At 37.8% G+C, this 25351-nt stretch overlaps 1 protein-coding gene across 1 annotated transcript; it reads left to right on the top strand.

The window, feature by feature from the left end:
* Positions 1–1722: 1722 nt before the first annotated feature.
* On the top strand, positions 1723–13327 carry LOC131535892 (E3 ubiquitin-protein ligase TRIM35-like). The gene is made up of 6 exons (XM_058768418.1): positions 1723–2157; positions 2290–2385; positions 6034–6264; positions 6350–6372; positions 6453–6574; positions 9892–13327. The coding sequence occupies exons 1-6, from the start codon at positions 1762–1764 to the stop codon at positions 10374–10376; spliced, it is 1353 nt and encodes a 450-aa protein (XP_058624401.1). The 5' UTR covers positions 1723–1761; the 3' UTR covers positions 10377–13327.
* The last annotated feature ends 12024 nt before the right edge of the window (positions 13328–25351 follow it).

The following is a 25351-nucleotide window of genomic DNA, read 5'->3' as shown; positions in this document are numbered from 1 at the left end:
TGCTTATATGAACAAAAATTACTTTGGTTAAACATAACATTTGTGTTTCATTGCTAAACGTGTTAAACTTTCTTCTCCTGTAGGTTTATTCTTATCTTATTCTTCATGCAATCCAGAATGGCAGCACAGCTTAAAGGTTTGTTTTAGCTGTGCCTTCTACTGTACAGTTTTGAATTCACATTCCCTTCACCCTTTAGAATACTGTTCTGTCATTAATGAATAACTACACATTAACAAATGACTAATGCACTATTAATATTCTAGTAACTATTATTAACTAACAATAAACTCTAATTAACGAATCAGTAAGTAATAGCACTCAGTTGAAAGTGGTAGTTCACTATTAGCTAATCAATTATTACTATTTTTTCTCCCTTGATAAAATGTATAAAATGTTGCATGTTTAAAAATGGATATAATAGAACAAAACTTGCTTAATTTGAAGACTACATGCCAAATGCACCAGCCCTGAGTGAAAATAGAAACTAGTCAGATAGAAACTACAAGACAGAAATTCATTGATGTTCATGTGAAGTGCAGACTTCAGCTCGGCTTTACTGACATCTAGTTGTGGAACAGTGTAACTGACTTGAATGCCCACATATTACAGCAAGAGAAAGAAACCGACAGAGAGACGTTTCTCATATTGGTGTTTCTCAAGTAGACAGTGTTTTTCTCCTGAAATCAGGCCCAGACCACCGGTCACCTGGGTCATCAGTGTTTTATTCTTGTATTCTGATGCTGTCCAGTAGATGCATGTTTAAAAAGCTTGAACATTAACATAAAATCAAAATAACTATGATTTATTTTCATAAGTGGCGGTTCCATGGTACCATCGTAAATGATTAATACTTCAATGGAATTTCAGGGGTGAGGAAGAGTCATTTTGAAGGGTTTACTGAGGCTACTTTATAAGTCATTATCCCAAAATAGGGGAAGGTGGGGGCGAAAGTACCTAATTTTAAAAGATAATGTTTTAGACATATTTTTGCCGTGGTCAATAACTCACAAGTGTGGGCTATCAATGCCAGGTGGTATTTTGTACAAATGTAGACAATTTCACTTTGAACATAAGTTGCACATTGTTACTGTCAACCCCATCATTTGGGATGAAAGTAACACACAGATGGGTCAAAAGTAACAACAATACAACCTAGATTTTTTATGTTACTTTTATTAAATATACCTGACTATGAGCTTGTTAATAGGCCATGTAACTGCAAACATAGGGTAAAAAAATTAGGCACAACTACATCAAACACTTGTCAAATCAGTCTTTGTTGGGACAATATCAATATCAAGGGTTGTGTGCTTAACGTGCTGTTATAGCTTGGAAGACAAACATAGTCAGGGCTATAAAAAAAAAAACTTTCGTCCTGCGTTACTTTCACCCCTTCCATCCCCTATAATTTTTATATTAACCATTAATACACTACAATATATTTTAAGGCATTTTGTTAACCAAAGAAAGGGACTTGGAGAAATACTAATGGTCCTGTTCAACATACCGAAAGATGATCAGAAGCTCCACCCTCTCAAAACACTTAACCTATCGTGGACTCGTGGCTTATTCTTATTTCACTCCTTCTGTCTATTTAATATCTCAACAAAAGAAAACAAAAATCAGTGAACAGTAAAGAAAAGAGAGAGCCACTTTAAAGAAAAAGACAGCATATCTTTGTGATTCTCGTTTTCCATTTTTGAAACCATCATTCAAAAACTGAAAGTAAAGTTTGCATTGCTGGAGCTCAAAGAGTGAAAATGGATTCACTATCTGCAGATGATTTTTCTTGTCCCTTGTGTCATGAAATATTCAAGGATCCTGTTATTTTATCATGTAGTCACAGTTTCTGTAAAGAATGTCTTCAACAGTTCTGGAGAACCAAGAAAACTCAGGAGTGTCCTGTCTGCAGGAGAAGATCCTCAAGAGATGATCCTCCAAATAACCTTGCATTAAAAAACCTTTGTGAGTCGTTACGGAGGCAGAGAAATGAGAGCTGTTCATCAGGATCTGAGGAGATCTGCACTTTACACAGTGAGAAACTCAAACTCTTCTGTCTGGAGGACAAACAGCCGGTGTGTTTAGTGTGCAGGGATTCACAGAAACACGTCAATCACACATTCAGACCCATCAGTGAAGTTGTTTCATCATGTAAGGTAGGACAAATATCTCGTTTCATTATGTAATAATAGTCATAAACAGATATCATTACATTCATATGCTCAGTATTTCTGTTTGGCATTTTTCTGAATAATATATATATATATATATATATATAATCATTCCAGGAGGAGCTCAATACAGCACTGAAGTCCTTGCAGTGGAAACTTAAATGCAGAGAAAAAATCAAAGGAGAGATTGCGGAAACAGTTCAACACAACAAGGTGAGGAAACAGAAACGGGTTTAAACGTGTATTTTTTATTTGTTATGACTATCCACATTTTAGAAAGCGTGAAGCCATCAGATAACACAAATAGAACGATGAGCCCAGCTAAAAAAGTTTTTGTTTAAGAACATTTTCCAAACTTTTCTTAGTTTTTTTTTTTAATGTAAGTGTAATGTTTTTAAGGTTAGTATGATGTACCTGAAACATTATTATTTATTTTTTTTCATTAACATTCTAGGAATATTGATTTGTAATTTGATTTTGATTTTATATTTCAAGAACTTAAAAATGTCCAGTTTTCTGGGTCCGTGTACCTTCGGATAATTCGTTTTTTCGTTTTTTTTCTTTAAAACGGGAAAATGAATAAATCAGTGGTTTATCGCATATTTAAACCTTCTTCTGGGCATAATAAACGAATTTCAGGTGTTTTTCTCACACTTTTAATTTTGTTTTCGTCACACTCAAATGAAAATACGATAAAACCAAAACGAAAAATTAAGCTTTTTGATTCACAAATCTATTTTGGTGTACCGGAAGTTTCCCGTTGCTTTGGGTCCGGGTCGTTTCAGCTATCTTTTTGTCATCTTATAATATTTACTATATATTTAGGTATTGATCACAGGATCGATTTGAAGGTTTGAAAGGATTTGCCGACTGTGCTGTATAGGCTATGTATGAAATATGAATTAAAAATAAATGTACAATTATACCTCTAACAAGTATATTTTTCTTGTGTGTGCTCCTCCATCTATATATAGAGCGATTGTATAATACAAAACATATTTTATGATGCTTTTGAGGATATGTGGTACTTTACCTATTTACTGCAAAATTACTCAACTAGCTTGCATAATTATTGTTTTTATAAAATATTAACTTACCATTAATTTTCCTTTATTAATGTATCTAGAAATAATTAGATTTCTCTTAATTCAGTTTTAGTTAGTTAGTTTTTTTTTTTTATCAAATGAATAGAATATACAATAACATAAAATATACAGTTGTACTCAAAATTATTCATACCCTTGGTATGTATGATCAAAGAAGGCTGTGAAAATAAGTCCGCATTATTTATTCATTTGATCTTTCATTCAAAAATTTCCCAAAAAATCTAACCTTTTATTGAAGTAAAACAATAAAAATAAATAAATAAATAAATAAAATACAAAAGTGGGGGGAAAATCACATTAAGAAATAAATATTTTTCTCTATAACACAATGGCTACAATTATATGGTACTCCTGTGTATTAAAGACTATTGAGTTTCCCTCGAGCTTCTTCCAACAGCGTATCGTGAGTGACAGTGTGTCTATATGGTCCTAATGCACTATGAGGAGGAGCGTTTGAGGTACATACATTCAAGGTACATACATATTTCTGCAATAAGCACCTAATAATTGCCATAGAGAATCTATGCCTACACAGAAGTTAACCCCGTTCATTTGTTAGTCTGGTTGTTTGATGAGAGAGAGATGACATGCAGGACTTGCAATAAATGCTTTAACAGGGAGGACTCTTATTCTGTTACACAGTACTGAAGATGACTTAATGACGGCACCGTTTCATTTTTGGCATGCCCAATCAGTGAAAAGGGGCGTTTCATTCCCTCCCACACGAGGAAATCGAACATTCAAGCTGTTTATCCATTTTCTAACCCTGAATGTAAAAACGGAAAATCAAGGTGATTTCTTGTTTTTTCATTTTTTTGAAAAAACGAAAAATGAAAATGGTGCCGTTTTCTCATGTTTCAGTTTTCAATATTCAATCAAAAAACGAATGAACGCAACGTACACGGACCTTTTCTCAATGTTAATAGACCGTCTTTTAAAGGTTAGTATGATGTTCCTGAATCATTCTTTTAACTTGCTAACCTCTTAAGGCCGTGTTCACATTTGGCGTCTTTTTTGACTAGAAAAAGTTGAAAAGAGCGCTTTTTTAGTAAAATAAAAAGCTGGCAGCGTTTTGGTTACAAATAGCAGCCGAGGGCGTCTTTTGTTGCTATAACAACAGCTGCAACTGTAGCTAGCGCTGTGGGCTGCAGAAACGTCGGCTTTTAAAGTTAATGGGGAGGGTGTCGGTTCACAACGACGTTTGTGGGAGCGCGACATTATACGGGAAAAGGAAACTGTATGCTGCTTCCAACAATTTAGTCCAGGAGCTCCGGTTGGATGATGCGCGGTTTCATACTGTTCCTTGTGCTCCGAAACTAGTACGATCTGTCTACCGGCTATCTTCTCCTTTTTTCTTGTTGTTTTTGTTGTTATGGAAACGACTGGCCACTCACTTGTCATTGGTCAGCTGTCAAAAAGGCGCTTGACGTAGGGCATTTTTTTCAGAAAAGTTAAACTTTTTTCAACTTGAAAAGATGCTCTGAGCTGCAGAAAAAGACGCTGGCGGTGGCGTTTTAAAACTCAGGACTTTTTTGAAAACACGGTTTACTCCATAGGATTATAATGTAAAACAGACGCTGGCAACTTCAAAAAAGACGCCAAGTGTGAACACGGCCTAAGAACACTAAGCATAAGCTAACTTTAGACAAACATTCTATTAACACACTGGAAGAACGCTCATTTATAAACGTGGAAAAACCTTGCCAGAATGTTAGCCAAAGTTCTAGGAGAATGATGTAGTGACCAAAAATCATATATTTTATCTCCTTCAAAGTCGCCAACCTTTGCCTACAGCAGCTCTTGACGCATACAACTGCATGATATTAATTCTTTAACTGAATCACACTCGGAGAATTGGTGGAATCGCATGTAGACAGATTTATCTTTGTCCAGTTTCTGCGCTACTTTTTCTGCAGAAGGTATGACCAATAAAAATCCGGTATTTTGTTTTTGTTGTTCTATCTCTTTAGTTTTGTTTTCTTCTGTGAAACAACAGCCTGGGCTAGTGTTGGCAACTTATGGAACAACCGATTAATGCAAAACAAATTCAATGCGCATGTGCGACTGTAACAGGCAGTCCACTGGAGGCGAGTTTAAGAACCCATGTGCAGTTTATTTACAAACATGATCCGAGACTTGACTTGAATGGACTTGACATAAACATACTAGACTCACCAACAGCAGGTTACAACATCAATACACGACGAGAGACAATGGCAACATGATGGCTACTTATAGCAACCAATACCGATCACATGACAACCAATGAGAGACAGGACACATGACTAAGACTACCAATCAGAACATGACACAATGAACAAGAGAACCAATAGCATGTATACATGAGTGCAAGGGAAGCATGACACAAACAGGGACAATGACTAAACTCCAAAATAAAAGACATGAAAACATGAACATCAAACAAAACCCAAAACCCCACGTTACAGTGACCTGTGCATACAAAGTACAGGCAGTTACAAAAATCGGATGGTGCACGTACTATTCTAGTAACAAAATGTGTCTCATGCACGTTGTGCGTGGACCCTATACTTTGGGCTTACGTGTGTTACAAACAAGAAGTGACGTGAGTCAATACTCAGACAAGGGCTGCCTCTGGAGGTTGGATGAATGAGTGTGTTTTTGAAGTGTTACAAATACATTCAAAGCAATTTTAAGAAAAATAAATGCAGCTTGTCTAGACATTTGTTGATGTGTGTTGAATGAGGTGATTAAAGTCAATGTGATTTGATTTCAGTCTCAAGCTGAGCACACAGAGCGTCAGATTAAACAACAGTTTGAGAAGCTTCATCAGTTTCTCAGAGATGAAGAAGAAGCTACAATCACTGCACTGAGGGAGGAAGAGGAGCAGAAGAAGCAGATGATGAAGGAGAAGCTGGAGGAGATCAACAGACACATCTCAGCTCTTTCACACACAATCAAAGACACGGAGGAGATGATGAAAGACAATGATGTCTGCTTTCTAAAGGTCTGATTTCAGATCATGGATTGATTGATTGATTGATTGATTGATGATTGAGTTGTTGATGATAAATTGTGTGTTTGTTCTGCAGAAGTTTCCAGTCTCAATGGAAAGGTGAGTGATCTGTTGGTGTCTCTGGTCTCTCTGCTTCTGATCCAAATCCACTGCAGTTCTGATCCTGAATGTTCTTCCAGAGACCAGATCTCATCACAGCCGGATCCACAGATGCCTTCTGGAGCTTTGATTCATGTGCCACGTTACTTGGGCAACCTGCCGTTCAGAGTCTGGAAGAAGATGCAGGACATTGTCAAACACAGTGAGTCTGGAGAAGAAGTGTGCTCTTACACATACACTGGAAATGAGAAAATTGAATTTGCTTTGAGGAATATTTGCAAATGTTAGCATTATGTGTGCATTATTTAAGGGACAATCCATGCACGACATGGCAGCAAAGAACCACTCAGCGTGAAGCTGTGGATTATCCCATTTATACCATAGTCATTTGCCAGAATTGACAAGTTAAAGCTATCTTATCTTTCCTATCTAAGCTATTTTATGTTTCCAGTGTAATATTTGACCGGAAGGGTTAGGATGGTTATTTTCATCAGTTACAGCTTGTTAAATCTCTAGTATAATGCCTTCTTTAAATCAAACACCAAGATGAAGTATAGTGCGGTAAGATCACATTTATTTGAAAGTTGTATGTGTGAATTACTAGGGCTGTCCTTGACAAAAAAAAATTCTGATCGACTAGTAGTCATTCATCTTAAGCGATTAGTCGACTGTAGCAAATCAGCTGAAAAGGGAAATGTATATAAATAATTACAATTAATTATGATTAATTACAATTATTTATATCGGCTGACAGTAATAACTGTAGCAGAATTAAATTTGCCATAAACTGATCTGTTTGTCCAGCGAACATTCAGTGTAAGTTCTTATCAACTCTAAGAAAGGATATTTCCATTGCCACAGAAAATACTTTCCTATTAATGCATTAGAGCATGTAGCGAGGGTCAAAATCGTCAAGAGACATTAATTTGCAAGGCAGAACCAGAAACTCATGTAATTTGTGCACACAACTTTTATTAACTAAACGCTAACACACATAACTAATCTAAACAAACAAACGAATAAACATACACTCACGCGTACATACAAAGCGGAGCTAAAGTGGATGAATGAAGCCATTAGAGAAAGTTTGGAAAGTTTAGTTATGGACAGAGTCAGTTAACCAACTGAATAAAACCATCAGTGCTGTGTATAACGGGGTCTATAGCTTATACTAAACTTCTGTTTCGTTTAGTTAAATGTACGATACTTGCATTGCCTTGGTGATTGACGAGTGTTCGGATGCAGTCTCGGATGAAAGTCTTGATGGTTTCAAGGTTTGGACTCGTGATCATGTTCTTCCGGATTGAAGAGTGATGAATTCCAAAGATGTCCTGATTCGATGGTGATTGGGAGTTTCTTCCCAGGTAGAAAGTGAAAAAGAGCTAAAAAAGAGATCTGCTGGGGTCCGAGGACCCTTTGGTTGAATGAAAAGTCAAGGCCGCAAGGCCTGGCACAAAACCTTAAGGGTCCAGAAGAGTTCTAGCTCACATCCTCATCTTCTCAGAATCTAAAAGATTCGCAGACTGGTAGGTGTCACTGATGTGAGAGCTTTATCTGATATAGAGGTCACACTTCTGGGGTGTCAAAGAGCCAATGGTGTGAACTTTTGAGGGGAGGTTTTATGACTCTTTGTCTCTGAACATGGTCATTTGCATATGAACTGGATTGGAAGTTGACATACAAACTATTAAAGATTCTTAAAACACTAATATTTTGTATATTATATCAACATATAATATACACTCTCAATTAGATCATCCGAAGACAAATTGATAGAGACCAAATATGGTATGTGAGGTAATATTAATTAGTGATCTATCATAAGCATGCATAAAACAGGATACAATACACAAGAACATATACAAGAACAGTAATGATATACACAATGACTTGAAGATGTGTGTGTTCATTCAAAGAAAGGTTTTTCTATGAATTAATTAGAGAAGAGTCCATTTTCATGGCATAAAGTCACTTTCCTAAGGGAAAATGAGGTGAGTATTGCTCTGCCCACACTCCTTTGAGCAATAAAACTAGTGTTGTCAGATCGGTTGCCATGGAACCGGGGGCCTGGAGTCATCCACAGACATACTAGCACCCAGTATGTATATTGGGTGAGGGGTCTGTGATTATTTGTTAATCTAATAACTAATTGATTTGTTAAATCAAATGAAAAATTGTGTGTCTAATTTGGTCCAAATGCTACACGACTAATCACATGTTATCATGCAGTAAGCGCGCTACTATTAAGCTTCCACACTCCGCACAGTCACTTGAATAGTGCACATTTTTATCGATTAACATTAGATTGAGCAGCCATGTAAAGTTGCTACCACTTACATATTTCAGATGATGAGCCATATTTGAGTGTTTGGATGCCCTGCCCGATGTATTACCACATATACCAGCCACTAACGATCTGTCCGTCATGTGAGACGTGTGACTTCGCTGCTTCCTGTGAAGTTTGTAATCTTTTTTTTTTCCCTGTGACTAATACAATTTTGGTCAACCAAGCCTCTTCTCCTCTGCTCAACTAGCTGTCCATATCAGCAGCTACCAATAGTACGTATTCGTCATTTAAAAAGGAGAAACCGAAACAAAGATTTATAAGATATACCCAAATAAACGAAACGTGAACAAAGCAGTGCTTGCTTACCATTTTGAATATCAGTTATGTTGATAACTTTATTCATTTTAAGCAGCTCATGTTGTTCTGAAAACATTTGCATATTGGAATTCACATGACAGTAGAACCTCATCTGTCTGTGCTGCCTTCATTTACTTGCAAGTTTTCATCACTTTCGTTTTAATTCTCGGGCACTGACTCATTCCCTGAACATCCAGTCAGAGTTCTCACTCGCGCCTATGGCTCCTACTGCCAACATGAGCCCGACGAGAGCCAACGTGTGGAACACACCAAACAAACTAGCCTGACAGATGCTCGCCGACGGCCTGAAGGCCGACCATCGGCTTGGTGTGTTAGGGGGCAGTATAATATATAAATATAAAAAAAATATGAAAAAATAAATATAAAATATATACGTTTTTCTTTGGATGCACTTTTTAAAGGTGCCTTTTTACAGTGTAATTATACATTTAAGAACTAAGTAATATTAATAAACTACATGTACTTACTATGTGGTTAGGGTTAGGATTAGGATTTGGCTTAGGGTTACTTGCATGTAATCATGCATAATTAGTTGTTATAATCGTAAGTACATGTAACCTGTGTAACAACATAAACATACAATTTTAGACACAAGCATGATGTAAAAACATGTACACAATAAGTATGAATATGAAATGAGTAATTTAAATGTTAGTACATAGTAGTTAAAGACACAAAGTGGGAACCACATATTTACCATAACAACACTGACAGTGATCAGAGGAAAATGTCTGATGCATAGGATCAATAGGAACAAGTGTTCATAATTTATAAAAACCTTTGTATGGTTCATTCTTGATCGTCATACTGTATGAACATCAGAATAAAAGCACCTTTTGATTGTGTCTCATAAGCTCCTGTGATTATGGATCCAAACACGGCTCATCCATCTCTCGGCCTTTCTGATGATCTGACCAGTGTGAGATGCAACTTGATCAGTGAACTGCTTCCTGATAATCCAGAGAGATTCGACATCTATCCCTGTGTTCTGGGTTCAGAGGGTTTTAACTCAGGAACACACAGCTGGGATGTGGAGGTTGATGAACGTTCATCCTGGAGTGTTGGGTTAACTACAGCATCAAAACAAAGAAAGGGACGTGTTTTCTTTAACACTGATGTCTGGAGTGTGCAGTGTGGACCATTTGAACTGCCTGGCTTTCGTGTTAAACAGGATCTTGAGTGTGTGAGAGTGAATCTGGACTATGACAGAGGAACGGTGTCATTCTCTGATCCTGTAACTAACACACATCTACACACATTCACAACCACCTTCACTGACACCGTCTTTCCTTTCTTTTATAGTCATTTTCCACTGAGTGTCTTACCGTTCAATAGTTAGTAAATGTTACTCCTGCAGAAAGGGCCATTTGCAGGGTTTTATAAATACAGAGGTTCAAGAATTGCGGATATATTTGAAATTTCTTTTCGACATGTGCATTTTAAGTTGTTTCAAGGACAAAAATAGCAAGCATTAAAACTATTTCAATGGGCAGTAACGTAAACCGTTTGTCAAGCAGAAAACAGATTCTCAGGTTTTTTTTTTTTTTTTTATGAGGAATTTGTATGAGCATCAATGATCAACTAGTTTCAGCAACTTGTTTCTGTCCTTAATGTTTTAAAACTAACCAATTCAATGAATAATTAAATTGCTCACCCATAGACTTGCGCACGTCCTGATTTTGCTGAGTTCGACGTGTTCCTGGGTCAACATATTTTGTTGACCCTGGAACAACATTTTAATCCAAAAATTTAGCCTTGACCATATATCTACACCTAAACCTAACCTTACCCGTGAGTAATACCTAAAATCAGATTTAATGATAGATGAATGATACTGATGTACAAGCACCAAACACTGATTGTCTAGGAACACGTCGAACTCAGCAAAATCAGGTTGTGCTAGACTTTGTCACCACCTCCTGGCTTAAAGGGTCAGGAACTAAGAAATCAAAATTCCCCTGATCTTTTGACAGATAAGAGGTCATTTATTATTAGTCAAAAAACAGCTTATACTGAAGCCAGTCTGTTAAAACGGTAGGCTGTGGAATGTGCCACTCTATGATGTAATAGTGTCGCAAAACACCGCCTCCCCAGAAGATGATCAACGCCTGCTTCTACATACATCACATACATTGTTTGATTAAGGAGACATTCAAAACTTGCAGTGTTGGGGTGCCTCCAGGACCAGGGTTGGGAACTGCTGATTTAGACTGTCAGTCTGTCTTACAAACAGTGAAATCTCCCAGTGCTTTCCCCATTTCCCAATCTCCCAGTTTTCATTTTTTCCCAACATCTGAGCTGCTGAGGATGCTGTGGATTACTAGGTAATGCGCCTCAAAATCTACCTAAATATGTGTATCACTCCAGATTCCTTTGAATGTCATGTTTTATAGTGCTTAACGTTTTAACCCATTTGTGTGCGTACATTAAGTATTTTTAACTGATCAGCGGCGTGCTTGTGAGATTAGTTCGTGCCGTTCGTAGCGCGAGATTCGTTTGCGTGGCTCGGTCCATTGATCCGCAGTGATGACAGGTCAGCACAGCGTGAGCTCTGTACCATCGCGCTGTTTCATCCCACTTTCAGTGCATTTGACTTCCCATATGTACAGCTAAACACCGCTTCTCTCGCTCTCAGTTATGTTGCGTCTACCAGCTGTTTATTGCTGTAGCTATGCAATGCAGAGAGATGTATGCCTTCTTCTGGAGGGGCGGGGATATGCAGCTCGTTTGCATTAAAGCTATACACTCCAAATCAGCTCTTTTTTTAGACACACCACAAAAATGACATTTTCCAGCTGTTATAATAAATGATCTGTAGGATCAGAACGAATCAGACAAATTAAGATTCGATCAGATTGGCGCTGAACAGCCCAAAGAGCCAAATTCCACAGAGAGGCCCCTACAGTTCATAAATCTGCTCACGATACCCTAGAGCCAGCCAGTCTGAAGCAAGCCTAACCAACAAGCCTCTTCCAGTGAACAATTTGCAACATTCAAACAAAAGAACACTTATTGATAATCCAAACACTTATTAATAATCCAAACTCAGGAAGGAGATTGTCAAAATTTGGGTCAAGTAATCAAGATTGATGGTCAAAGAGATGCACAGCATGGCCATCATGTGTGCCATGATAACAATCATGAGATTCCTTAGATTGACTTCCCGCAATCAACCAGAGAAGAACCAGACTGAAATTCCTTCCAAACCCTTTTGACCTTTTTGTTCTACACAGAACTACACAGAGACTGTCTTTTCCATATGCACCCAAAATCATCTTAAAAGGACTTATGAGCAACTAATCATTTGTATGCATAACTCCATATTATGTATGTAACCCACACATTGGACTATCATGTTTAATCACTTATTGTGCATGTCTTTTTAATAACTATTGAATAGCTTAAAGGTTCATATTCCTCTTTGGTATGTATGAGTTTGAAATTTCACGCTTTCAACTTTTCTATCAATCAATACTTTGTCAAATGTATCATATTCTGGTTATAGAAATCCTGTCCAAAATTATACTCTCCAAGAGTGGGAAAGTTCAGACAATGTGACCAGATAATTTATTTATGGATGGGGAGGAGAAACAGAGCAACACCCCGAGCTAAGGTAATATCTAATTGGTCTACACACCAGTTGGGATGTGTCCAAAAGCTGAGTTTAAAAACTCAGTACACCGTCAAACTCTCTCTCTTCTGTTAGCCATGCTTTTTGCCACTGCTGTTTGCCCGTGAACTCTTCGAGCGCCGTTCCAGCATGCTCTGGCCTACATGCCAGCTGTTACCATGATGAGAAGAAAAACCACCTAGTCTCGTTACATCATTTTATTCTTTTACTTTAGTTTTTTTTCTTTCCGTTGAGTTTTGTGTTCAAAAGTTAAGTTTGCCGCAAAGTCCAGCTCCTACTGCACCCGCTTCAAACTTCAACTAGCAACGGACTCCGGAACCATTCGTCAGCCAACACCCAACCATTGGCTTCCAAGATTTCACTACGAATGACCCTGAACTGTCAGCCAATCAAAGACGATGACAAAAGGGAATCCCTTAACACAAAGGCAACGCAAGCAAGTAATACAACTCCAGAATTTTGCTGAGCTGGTGCATTTAATATAAATTTTAGCCTCATTGAGAAACTAAGGGTTAATTAAGTGATTGATGGTTGTTCAAGTCTATGCAATTGCACATATTGCTATAAACTTGGAATTTCACATTTTCATTCTCTAAACTCATCCTTTCCTCACTTTCTCTCTTTCTGCAACTTGTGTGAATGCATGTGTTCATGTGTTAGATTAGTTTACATGTCTTAGGTTTATATAAATAAAGTCTTATTCATATTGAAAAGAGAAGTATCTTGTGTTTTGTGCTTACAAGTTAATGTATTTAACTGCCGATCTGGTTACTGTGCTATTTAATAGTGTTTTCACTATATTTTGGATTTTAATATCCAGTGCAGAGTTGATGTTATACCTGTTCAATGAATCGCTGGATGACTCAGTGATCAACCGCAAAACAGTGATTTTGTTAAAATTCCCTATAAAATCATAAATGATTCCCTTTGAGCTAAACTGACCTGTTTCCCTTACATATCTGTGGGGTATTTTGGCTGAAACTTCACAGACACATTCTGGGGACACCCAAGGCCAATATTACATCTTGTAAAAAGGGACATAATAGGTGCCCTTTAAACCATTTTCATAGGTTTCACGTTATATTGTTGGTTTGGAAAATATGTAAATGTGCATGTCCAGTAGCCACAGCTTGTATCCCTTCTAGCCTTAACTACAAATCAGACAGGAGAGTAGATTAACTTCGGTGGAAAAATGGCGTGATCCGCAGTTGACATAAAATACTTTCTGATGTTTATTTATGTTCATTTCGTGCTTTACGTAAATATGAAAAGACTATGGTTCACATGTTTGAACTGAGGCAATACTCTGTCACGACACATTGAAGAGCCACAAAACAGTATTTATTGTTTGAATTTCTTTAAAAATTACAAAATTTGAAGGCTGAGAGTCATAAGACCTTGTTTCAAAGCAGAAGTAACCTGCTCTGTCTTGTCTGTCGGTGTGTTGTCAGTCAGACAATAGAGCACTTAAGTTGTACATTTTCTGATTTCACGTAACCCTCGCACAGTATTTGTTTGCAGTCTTTATTGCAGATGAAGTTGCTTAGATGTATCTGACAATTAAATGTTTAAGATGTTTACATGTGGTAACAAAGCCTTTTCATACAATAGTGCCTATATGTACAAGAATAAAGTTCAACATAACAGTACTATTTACAAAACAATTATTCGCAATTAATCGATTCAAAATAAAAGTTTGTTTACATACTATATGTGTGTGTGAACTGTGTATATTTATTATGTATATATAAATACACATACATATTAAAGCAACACTATGTAGTTTTTGACCTTAAAATAATGTCTCAAATTATTTCAGAATCAGAATGAGCTTTATTGTCAGGTATTTTTACACATACAAGGAATTTGTTTTTGTGACAGAAGCTTCCACAGTGCAACAGAATGACAGTGACAGAACAAAAACACAGATAAAAGAATAAAAATAGAAAAAGTAAATAGGGAATAACAATTACAATACAATTACAATATTACAATAGACAGTTTTGTATGTACAAAATACAGGTATATTATGTGCAAATTGTAATGTAGACTAAGTATATGTGTTTGATAAATAAGTGTTTTGGTGTGGCGGTATGATTCTGTTCTGTGCAAAAAACTCCCTGCCCATCCATGCAGCCCGTCATGAATGAGCAGGGAGAGCAGCAGTAATAACCCCCCTAGGCAAACGCGTACAAACATTTTGGACCCGAATTTGTAATTATGTACTAATTTTGTAAATGTATTTTCCATGTATACTTTATGACATAATTTTTCAATTTGATCAAGAACGTAAACACAAGCCAACGCTGTTTGGTTATAGTAGCCAGTTAGTTCGATGCTATTTTGTGTGTATAAGACAAACGTGTACAAACTTCAAAAATTGATATGTAATCACAACAGCAAACTTCCATTCAGAAACGTTTGTAAGAGCCGTGCTATGGAAGTTCTGCTTGACTCTCTTCATTACCGCTTTCTGGGTCTGATTCTGGCTCAAACTGATACGGCAATATTGACACCATTATTTACATTTGACCGCAGCACATGCAGCGGTCGCCCGTGAAGGTAATGGGCGTGAAGTTTCCGGACAATGTGCAGTACGCAGTTTAGCCAATCACAACACACCGGCCCAACTAACCAATCTGAGCCCATCGCCTGTTTCTGAGGGAGTGGTTTCATAGAATCAGGAAGTCAACCGGTCGTTCAAATGACAGAGGAGAAAGCGGCTTACAATAAAGGTGAAATATATGAAAAATAAGGCGTTTTTTAACAAACGAAACACGAAGACATGTTATATTGCACCCCATAAACACAATCAAGCAAAGAAAAAAGCAGTAAACCACTCCTTTAAAGGGGTGGTTGACTGTTTTTTTTTTCTAGGCTTAAGATATAAATGTGTCTCTGCAAAATGGATAGGTCTATAAATCTGATCTTCAACATGCAAATTTAACAGCGTTCACATCAATAAAAATACATTTTATTCATCATTAGCTATTACAAGATTAAATTCTGCAACAGGAGAGAGCGCGGCCTCAGCACTGGAAAGATACGTTAGTTTTACTACTTTTAATGAAGATGATTGTGTTTTGAGAGTCTGCAAATTACTTTCAGTTTCATTTGCGACAGTTTGCGTGTCAGTTTGCTAAAGAGATACCCATACTCTCTGCGGCAATGTGTTGTCATATCTGACTATAACGTCATATTTTGGGAAGAGTAAAATTAACATATGTGGTTTCAACAACTGGATCCAATGTACAATTGTCCAGTTTCATCTGGAATGCGTCCCAAACCACCTGATGTGGTTTGAGCGATCTGATTTAAATCCGTCTTGAAAACCTTTCAAAGATCATTTACACCTGTTATTTTATGATCGGATAGCTATCCGATCACAGAAAATGCATGAAGTGACCAGATGTAAGCAAGCCTTTATTAGACTGCACTCTTTTTTCTGTATTAAAGTCTTTCTGCAGTCACTGCCACATTCACACTGTCAGTTTTTGTGTCTGACAGCTGCATTTGCTCTCGAAATGTCACGTTCGCACAGCAATTTACAGTATAACATCTTGAATAGGCTACTGTTTGTATATACGTGCAATGGGAGTTTCTTTGGGATGGGGATGATGGAGGGGATGACGTTTTAAGCATGAAGGGACTTCGCACAGTTCCAGTGATCTGTTGAAGATCTGTGTGAAGATGGGGGCCAAGCTGATCAGCACAGGATTTCAGACAGACTGGTGTAACACAATCTGGGCCTGGTGCTTTTTTCCTTTTCTGCTTCCAGAAGACCTCGCACACATTGTCTACATTGATCTGAAGTGTAGGTGTGGGGGAGAGGGTGGTTGCTGGAGGTATTAATGATTGTGTGGAGAGGTGTTCAGAGCGGGGTGTGGGGTGTTTTTTCAAACCTGCAGTAGAACTCATTCAGATCGTCTGCCAGTTGCTGATTCTCCACAGTGCTGAGGGATGGTGTCTTGTAGTTGGTGATCTCTTTCAGACCTTTCCACACTGATGCTGAGTCGCTGGAAGTGAACTGAATCCTTAGTTTTTCCAAAATAATTCCTCTTTGCCACTCTGATCTCCTTTTCCAGTGTGTATTTGGCTTGTTTATACAAGACTTTGTCCCCCTTCCTGTAAGCATCTTTTTTGGCCTGACAGAGCTGTCTGAGTTTTGCAGTGAACCACGGTTTGTCGTTGCTGTAAGTTAGATGAATCCTGGTAGGAATGCACATATCTTCACAGAAACTGATATAAGATGTTACAGTCTCTGTGAGCTCGTCCAGCTCATTGGGAGCAGCTTTAAAAACACTCCAATCAGTAAGTTCGAAACAGGCTTGTAAAACCCACTCTGTTTTATTAGTCCATCTCTTTACAGTACTTAAGTGAGCTCACGTGCGCTGGCGGTGGAATGTAAACACTCACGAGAATGAAAGAGCAAAACTCCCACAGTGAGTAGAAAGGCTTACAGTTAATGAAAAGTGCTTCTAGATCGGGACAGCACATCTTTAACACTGTTACATCTGTGCACCACCTTTCATTGATGTAAAAGCATGTCCCGCCACCACACGATTTCCCCATTGATTCTGCGTTGCGGTCCGCTCTGAACAGCTGAAAGCCCAGCAAATTTTCCGCTGTCCGGAATGGCGTCATTCAGCCAGGTTTCTGTGAAACACAGAGCAGCAGAGTTTGAAAAATCATTATTTGTCCAAGAGAGCAGAAGGAATTTGTCCGTTTTTTGGGTTGAGAGCGGAGATTCGCCAGATGGATGCTAGGCACTGCTGTCCGAAATCCGTGCTGTCTGAGCTTCACGAGCACGCTGGCTCGTTTCCCCCGTCTGTGTGTCCTGAAGCACTTCATCAGTGCCGCTGCTCCGCCAACTACAATGTCCAGCAAAACATCAGAATAGTCGAAAACCGGTGAAATATCGAGTGGTGTGTACTGCCGAATGTCCAGAATTCGTCTCTGGTGAAACTAAATATAAACTATATAACTAAAGACAGGACAAACTAACAAAACCATAAAAACAACTGCAGAGCACGCCACAGAGGCTGCCATCAGCGGTGCCATCTTATGTGTAAAATGGTGGTAGATAAAGTGGTAAATTTCAGTGGTAGAACAACTCTTAACCGGACTAATTTTACTGCCACTGCTATCTGAGCAGCCTCCTAAAGGCTAAAACCACACTCTGTAAGTTTTGTGTTCGGGTCGGAACACACAGCCCTGCCCATCCCCTTGCTAGTGAAAGAGTGTGACCTGCTTTATGGCATACGTCACATTTTTTATTCTCTTAGCCTGGGTGGAGTGAGCCAACAGCTAACCATAAGAGGAAACAATCTAATATGCAAGTCTCAAAACCAATGCTATGACAGAGCTAGCAAAGAAACCAAAGAGGGTTTTGTCTGTTTTGACAGCCAAGATCAAAAAACTAATTCCCCAGTCTACATCACGCCAAATAAAGAGGCTCTACTTTACAGCCTTATAAACAATGTAACGATATTTGTAGATTTCACATGTCTCAATGTGCTACATGTGTCTCCAGCCTGCCCTGTGTTTCCATGCGTTTGGATTATTAAAGATTTGTTTGAGATTATCCCATGTTTCCTCGCTCCTATCCAGTAGGCAACCCTGAAAGAACACCGGACCGACAACAAAATGTAAGAAAGTTTTAGTTGTGTGTTTCTCCTCCATTTGATTTCCGTTTTTTTTTGTACAGTGTTTCTTTTGTTTCCCGTGTTTTCCCCATGGATCCCCACGCCGCTTTGTTCATCTCACTATTGTTTTAGCCTATTGCCCCTATTGTTTTAATGGCGTTCGACAATGCTGCACTGAACTCACTGTTCTGGATCGGGGCCAACTACTATCCTCCCAGACACCATTGGACTGAGCTGAAGGGAAGCTATAATTTTTTTTGTTCCGGATTGCAGGCCTGAGAGCCCAGAGGCTCAGAAATGCACACCCACCCGCCCGCTCCTCCCTCCTCCACCCTCCACCACTGTCGTCTGGCAGCCCCTCTGCTCGCCCTCAGCGCACCATCTGTATGGTGGGAGCTCCATGGGTCTGCCAGTCTCCATCGTCAGCGTGGCTGGAGAAACCCTGGCCGACAGAGGACCAAGGTGGAGCCAAAGGGAAGGAAGAGCCTGATGGAGCTCCTGGACTGATGGGCCACGGCAAAGAGGAGGGAGCTAGGAGCCACCTTGGTTCTCTGTCGCTCCAGCTCCACCGTGGCCTTCCGGATCCCCGCCTCCACATGGGTCGCCTGAGCTATCTGCTCTGTCCTCCTCCCAAGGTCCCACCCGACCCTCCCTCTGTTGTTTCTCTTCAGGGAGGGGGGCGATATGTCAGGATTATGGACTGTCTGTGTGTGTTTTTCTCCTCATATGCTCCCGTGACCTAGTTTCTCCCTCTCGTTGATTGTCTCATTTGATTCACCTGTCTCTTGTGATTACCCCTTGTTAAGCCTGTATTTAAAGTGTTGTCTGCCCCATGTTTCCTTGTCCGGTGTCAAACGTCTCAATGTGCTATGTGTCTCTCCTGCCTGCCCGGTGTTTCCATGCGTTTGGATTATTAATGACTTTTGTTTGAGATTATCCTACATCTCCTCTTCCTCGCTCCTACGCAAAGCAACCCTGACAATTTATACATATACATAATAAATATATGTATATGTTTCAAAACATAGCCATTTTATTCTTGACCTGGATAATATTGGATTTCTTTTCAGACCACTTGCATTAATGGATGTGAAACTTCTCATATAATGTGAGAAGATTTAATATAAAAATAAAACTTAAAACAACAAAAACAAAAACATTCACACCTTTGTCCATTTTTTTAATTTATTTGTTTATTTTTTTAACTCAGAACAAGTACACTTATATATAAATACATACAGATGATTTAGTGTGTACACTTACAAACATAGCAGCAATGCATATGTCATGAATGAAATAAATCAAATCAAATATCCAGGGAATGACATAAACGGAATTAACAAGTGAAAAGGTTTTAAATATATATTTTGTGTAGTCAAATTTGAAAAGCAAGTCTATATTGCCACAGCTGCTGCTAGCTAGCCTCCCAACCATCTAAGGCAGTTAATGATGTTAGCAAAATAACCCACCTGTGAGTACATTAACATTATTAGTCTCAATTCTTTACTTACACCTATTATATTTCAAGTTGTTCCTGCATTTCCCCAGTCGTCCCTAGTCGCAAAGGTAAAACGAACGTACAGATACTGTACAGATACTTGGACAAGCACTTTAAGGCCTATTCGGGCTCAGCAGCCTCTGTGAACAGTAAAGCCCACTTACTTTGACTTGATTGGTCATCTCAAACATTTTGACATTGACCAGCGCTATTAGACAGCAAAGGCAGCTCATGAGAAAGTATATCTTGCTGTTGTGCAATATCCTCAAAATACCAAAGTCGGTTATTATTAGGCAATTATTTCACAGCTTTTACTATATTACACCTTGGAAAAAATAGCAAGGTCTAGGCAGTGGGTAGGAAGGAACTCTTAAACGGCAGGTTGCCCAAGTAACGTGGCACATCAATCAAAGCTCCAGAAGTCGTCTGTGCATCCGGCTGTGATGAGATCTGGACTCTGGAAGTACATTCAGAAGTCAGAACTGCAGTGGCTTTGACTTAGAAGCAGAGAGACCAGAATGTCATGATATCTGTTCATGACTAATTTTTATGTTTAACATATGAATTGAGACGTGGGTGTGATTGACATGTTTCTGTGAATCTCTGCACACTAAACAACACAGACTGTTTGTCCTCCAGACAGGAGAATTTGAGTTTCTCACTGTGTAAATCTCGAGAAAGTTCTTCAACAGATACTGAAGCCATTTTCACAGTTTGAGCTCCAGCAATCTATATTTTCACTGTCCACTCAATTGGCCCAACAACAGAATCCAATGGCGTGAGCGAAGGTATAATGCGTGTAGGTCTTTTACATGCACTCCTGCAAAGTTGACTTAATTTATCAGGATTTAGTTTCAATTTTAGTTGAGCTCCGTGTTTAATCTGACTCCAGATTCACGTGATCATTAAATTTATGCTGTATTTCTAATCAAGAACTGATCACAAATACCGATTTTGTATTAATTTAGATATCTGATATTCTAGACATTCCATACTTTCAATTATTCATTCATTAGGGACCCAGTATTGCTTATGGCTTTGCGTGGCCAGCACAGGCCTCACAATTACAAAATCGCCAGTTCTGAGTTTAGTCAGAGGATGTAGAGTGAACTAATAACTTAAAGTCAGTTGCCACATGCTCACTCCTACAAAGAGTGTAGTTTAACTGAGTCACACAGATGCATCTTGCTAAGTCAGTGATGGACAGAAATCAGAAGGTTCCACATGATGTGCCACATGTTCCATTCTCTGGGCCTTCAGTTTGACCTATCCTGGACGCAGATTTGCGGTAATACCAGACTCCACTTAATCTACTAGTCATAATGTATAAAATAATCTTATTTTTCAGGTAAAAATGTATCATGCCAATTAAATAAACGATGAGAATCCAATTCAGAATTAAATTCAGTTAAAATTAAGATAAATACATAATATCAATTGCTCAAAGATGAATCTAAAAGAGTGAGAGACGCATACCCGACAGCAGAGAAACACACAGCAGCATACGTGACAGATTTGGATGCAGAGCTCCAGGGATTCACACACATTGTGTGGGGGTTTTCCGGTTACAGAATCCCCAATGACTATAATGCCACTTCACTTATATACCTAGACCGGGACAAATTAACCTTCAAATCAGTTGTAAAAACGTTAAATACCTTTTGGTTTGTTAGAATCTCGTGACCCTAGGGTCAGCCCTGGTCGGAGAAGGGAAAGCATTCTAACAGACCTTGAGGGAGACACACCGCTCAGCAGCAGCACAGAATTCTCAAAATATAAGTGACTGCTGTAAAATTGAAACCATTTTACCAGTCGCACAGAGACCTTTACAATAATACTAAACATGAAGGGGTAAAACAACAGATTCACAAGATACATCATCTGTGGTATATTTCAGTGTTGGGGGGAGAAGTGTGACAAGGGAGAGAGGAGAAGGGGGTCATAAATGAGCAAGGAGGGAAGTTTGGGCAATGTGGTGTAATTTTCTCTTCTCCAGATTAGTTTTACCGTTTTGTTGCATGACATCTGTTTTGTGGAGTTCCTCAAGTTTGGTTTCATGGGCAGATCATTTCGGGTACATCACTTCCTGATTATGGTTTCAAAACTGCAAGAATCACTGAGATCTGCTGTTTGTTGAGGAACAAACTTCTCCAAAATCTTTTTTGTTGTTGACTGATCACTGATTCCTATTTCTTCTTTTTTTTTTTTTTTTTTTTTATCAGGACATTGAGGACATTGTCACTAGAGTAGTTAATTATTAATACAATCACATCTAGTTAAGAGCTTTTACAGTACTTTTTTTTTTTTTTGTCAGCCTTATCTGGCCAAACCTTATTTTTGATGAAAATAAATCATAGATATTATGACTGATTTTGATGTTCAATGTTCAAACCTGGGGTGCATTTCCCAAAAGCAACTTTGGTCGCAAGTTCTGTCATTACACTCTAAACAAATGCTGGGTTAAATACAACCCAGCGCTGGGCAAAATATGGACAAACCCAGTGGCTGGGTTGTTTTCAACCAACAGTTAAACAGGTTAAATGTTTAACCCAAACTTTTGGGCAGTAAACCCAACAGCTGGGTCAAAACAACCCAATCGCTGGGTTTGTCCATATTTTACCCAGCGCTGGGTTGCATTTAACCCAGCATTTTTTTTTTTAGAGTGTACCAACAGAGTTCAGTGGAACTTATGACCATAGTTAGCTAACAATGATTTTGGGAAACTCACCCCATGTCATCTACTGGACTGGACCTAAGAAACATCTACCTCATGTTTTGAGTCAGTTGCACAATTTCACCATTAGATGTCAGTAAAGCCGCACTGAAGTTCACAACGCATGAACATCAACGCATTTATGTGCTGTAGCCTTTTCTGGTTAGCATTGGTATTTTCATTAAATAGTCACAAATCCATCGACAGGTGTTCAGTGTCTCTTTATTCTGTGAATTAAGCTGACAATTAGCTTTTTTTTAGCACTTGGCTTGTGTCTGGCTTTTACTGGAATTCACTGGAAAAAGTGACTGATTCATTGAGATCTATGCCGCTCTTAGGTAAATGGTTGCCTAGGAGATGGACAGGTGCTTTCCATCTTACAGTCCTGAGGGCGAAGCAGGAAGACATATACATGCTCTCTTCCGTTCTCTCATCACCCTGGAAACAACGGAACGCACTCGACCGGACGTCCAGCTCAGCACACTCGAATTCTATCAGCGAAGATTCAATGCATACATGTGTAACCAGTGATGGGGTAGATTACTTACACGTTGTAGTCCGTTACTGATTCCAAATTGCATGATAATGCTAATTTTGATTACTTTTGACCCAACGCATTTTAATGTGTTTGAAAGAAGAAAAAAAGCTTCCAAAGACACCGTAATACGTGGTTAAATAACCCACTGAATGATAAATAATGTGTGCATCAGTAGTTGATGATTTTAAAAGGAACATTTAAAAGATGAAAAAGAAGAACTGGAAAGAATCAATAAATTCTGAAAAATTTTGTTAATAATATAATCATGTAATCCACACACACACACACACACACATATATATATATATATATATATATATGTAGTTGGATTTCAAGTATTTTAAAATGTAATATAATCTAATTACAAGTACTTATTTGTTTTTTTTTTTTTTTAATCTGATTACATAATCTAGATTACATGTAATCCCAGTACTGTGTATAACCTACTGTACACTAAAGTACTTCACTGGTGATGGGGAAAGTATAGATACTATATCGTAAGACAGTATGGAAGTGTTGGGTTTGTCAAACTGAGTCTTGACTGGATGTGCATAACTACTTATTTCCAAAACAATCTAATAATGCTTTCTTAAGGGCAATTATCTTAGGACTCAAGGGGTTTCAAACTTTCTACACTGTAAAAAAAAAAAAAAAAAAAAAAAAAAAGTTGAGCCAACTTAAAATTTTAAGGCAACCAGCTTCAGCAGATTTTTGAGTTCTCAACTTGTCGTTTTAAGTTTATACAACAAAAATTTGAGAATCTCCCACAAAAATAAGTTGAGACAACTCAAAAATCTGCTGAAGCTGGTTGCCTTAAAATTTTAAGTTGGCTCAACTTTTTTTCTTTTTACAGTGATACAAAATATTATTGATCCCCTTACACGTGACCCCTTCCTAAAATATAGCATTGCATCTATAAATGTTCATGTATTGAGTTATAAAGACATGTTTCCAGAATTACTACATTAAAGTAGAAAAGAAATTATTAAAATATTATCTGGAAATATTTAAAGATTAATTATTCTTTACATTTGTAAACAATATAGAAACAAAAGCTCCACCAAATGCTGAAGTAGACAAGTTTATTTATGTAATAATAATGATGGTGTTCATATCAATGGGTAGTAATAAATATGATGTCATAATAATGGTGATAATAACTTTAATGTCAGAATAACAAATAGAGTTTTCATCTGAGGCTTGTAGCGATAGTAGAAGAGAAAGAAAACACAAACTGATACTGTCACAGATCTGGAGGGCTTCAGAGAGACACATTTATCTTTCAATATTTCACCTTTAAACCTTTTTTTTTTTTAAAGATATTTTATCATTTGAATGCTTACAAAAATGAGAAAGAGATAGATTTTTAAAAATCCTTACAAATAAACCTTATCGTTTTAGAACAAAATACAAGATTTTGCTGGGTTGAGGGGTAGAGGAGACGGGGCTGATATTTACAGCACAGCAGAGATAGAAAAACAACCGTTTACCACGGTAAAACCAGACAGATGCTCTCTCTCGTTCACTTCTCACACACACACACACACAGTTATTCACTTTCCTTCTTCACTCTGGGTGAAAACCTTTCAAATATATAGACGTATGAGGTGCAGTGATGTCTGATGTAAATATCAGTGTAGATGCTCCAGAATTATGATAGATGAAAAGTATGTGATCTTACCTGTTTAAGCAGAACCGGATGTCTGCTAATCTATTTTTCATGTCGAGTTTGAAGGGGAATCTGTGAAATTCTGCAGAATGACTTGAAATATGGTATAATGTGTAAACTTTTTAATAAACAAACAGAAATGGGATGGATATGTATAGAACTTTATGAGTGAGTGATGCAGATAAGGGTTAAAAAATTAATAAAAACATTTTCACTAAATGTATAAAAAAAGTTACTGAAACAATATAAAAATGACAAAAGCACAATAAAATTACAACAATTTTAAAAGTAAAAAAAAAAAAGAATAATTAAAAAAGTGTATAAATATAAAAACTAATTCAAAATATTGATCAAACTATAAAACTAGCAGGTAACTGCAATGAAAAGCTGATAATTAATTAAAATTAAAGTAAAATTAGAACAAATAAATATTTTGAAAATAAAAAAAATAAATAAAATGATCCACTTACTAAATGGAAATATTTTATTTGTTTGCCTGCATGTCATGTGACCATTAACCAACATCAGAGAACATTAGTTAAATTATTGAAATATTAACATCAAGGAGTTTGGCTGACAAAAAAAAGTTTTGGAAACCCTGATGTAAACTGTTTAATAAT

This window comes from Onychostoma macrolepis, chromosome 03 (assembly GCF_012432095.1).
Source record: "Onychostoma macrolepis isolate SWU-2019 chromosome 03, ASM1243209v1, whole genome shotgun sequence".
Lineage (NCBI taxonomy): Eukaryota > Metazoa > Chordata > Actinopteri > Cypriniformes > Cyprinidae > Onychostoma > Onychostoma macrolepis.
Note: the sequence above shows the minus strand (reverse complement) of the source record. Positions and strands in the feature narration are given on the sequence as shown.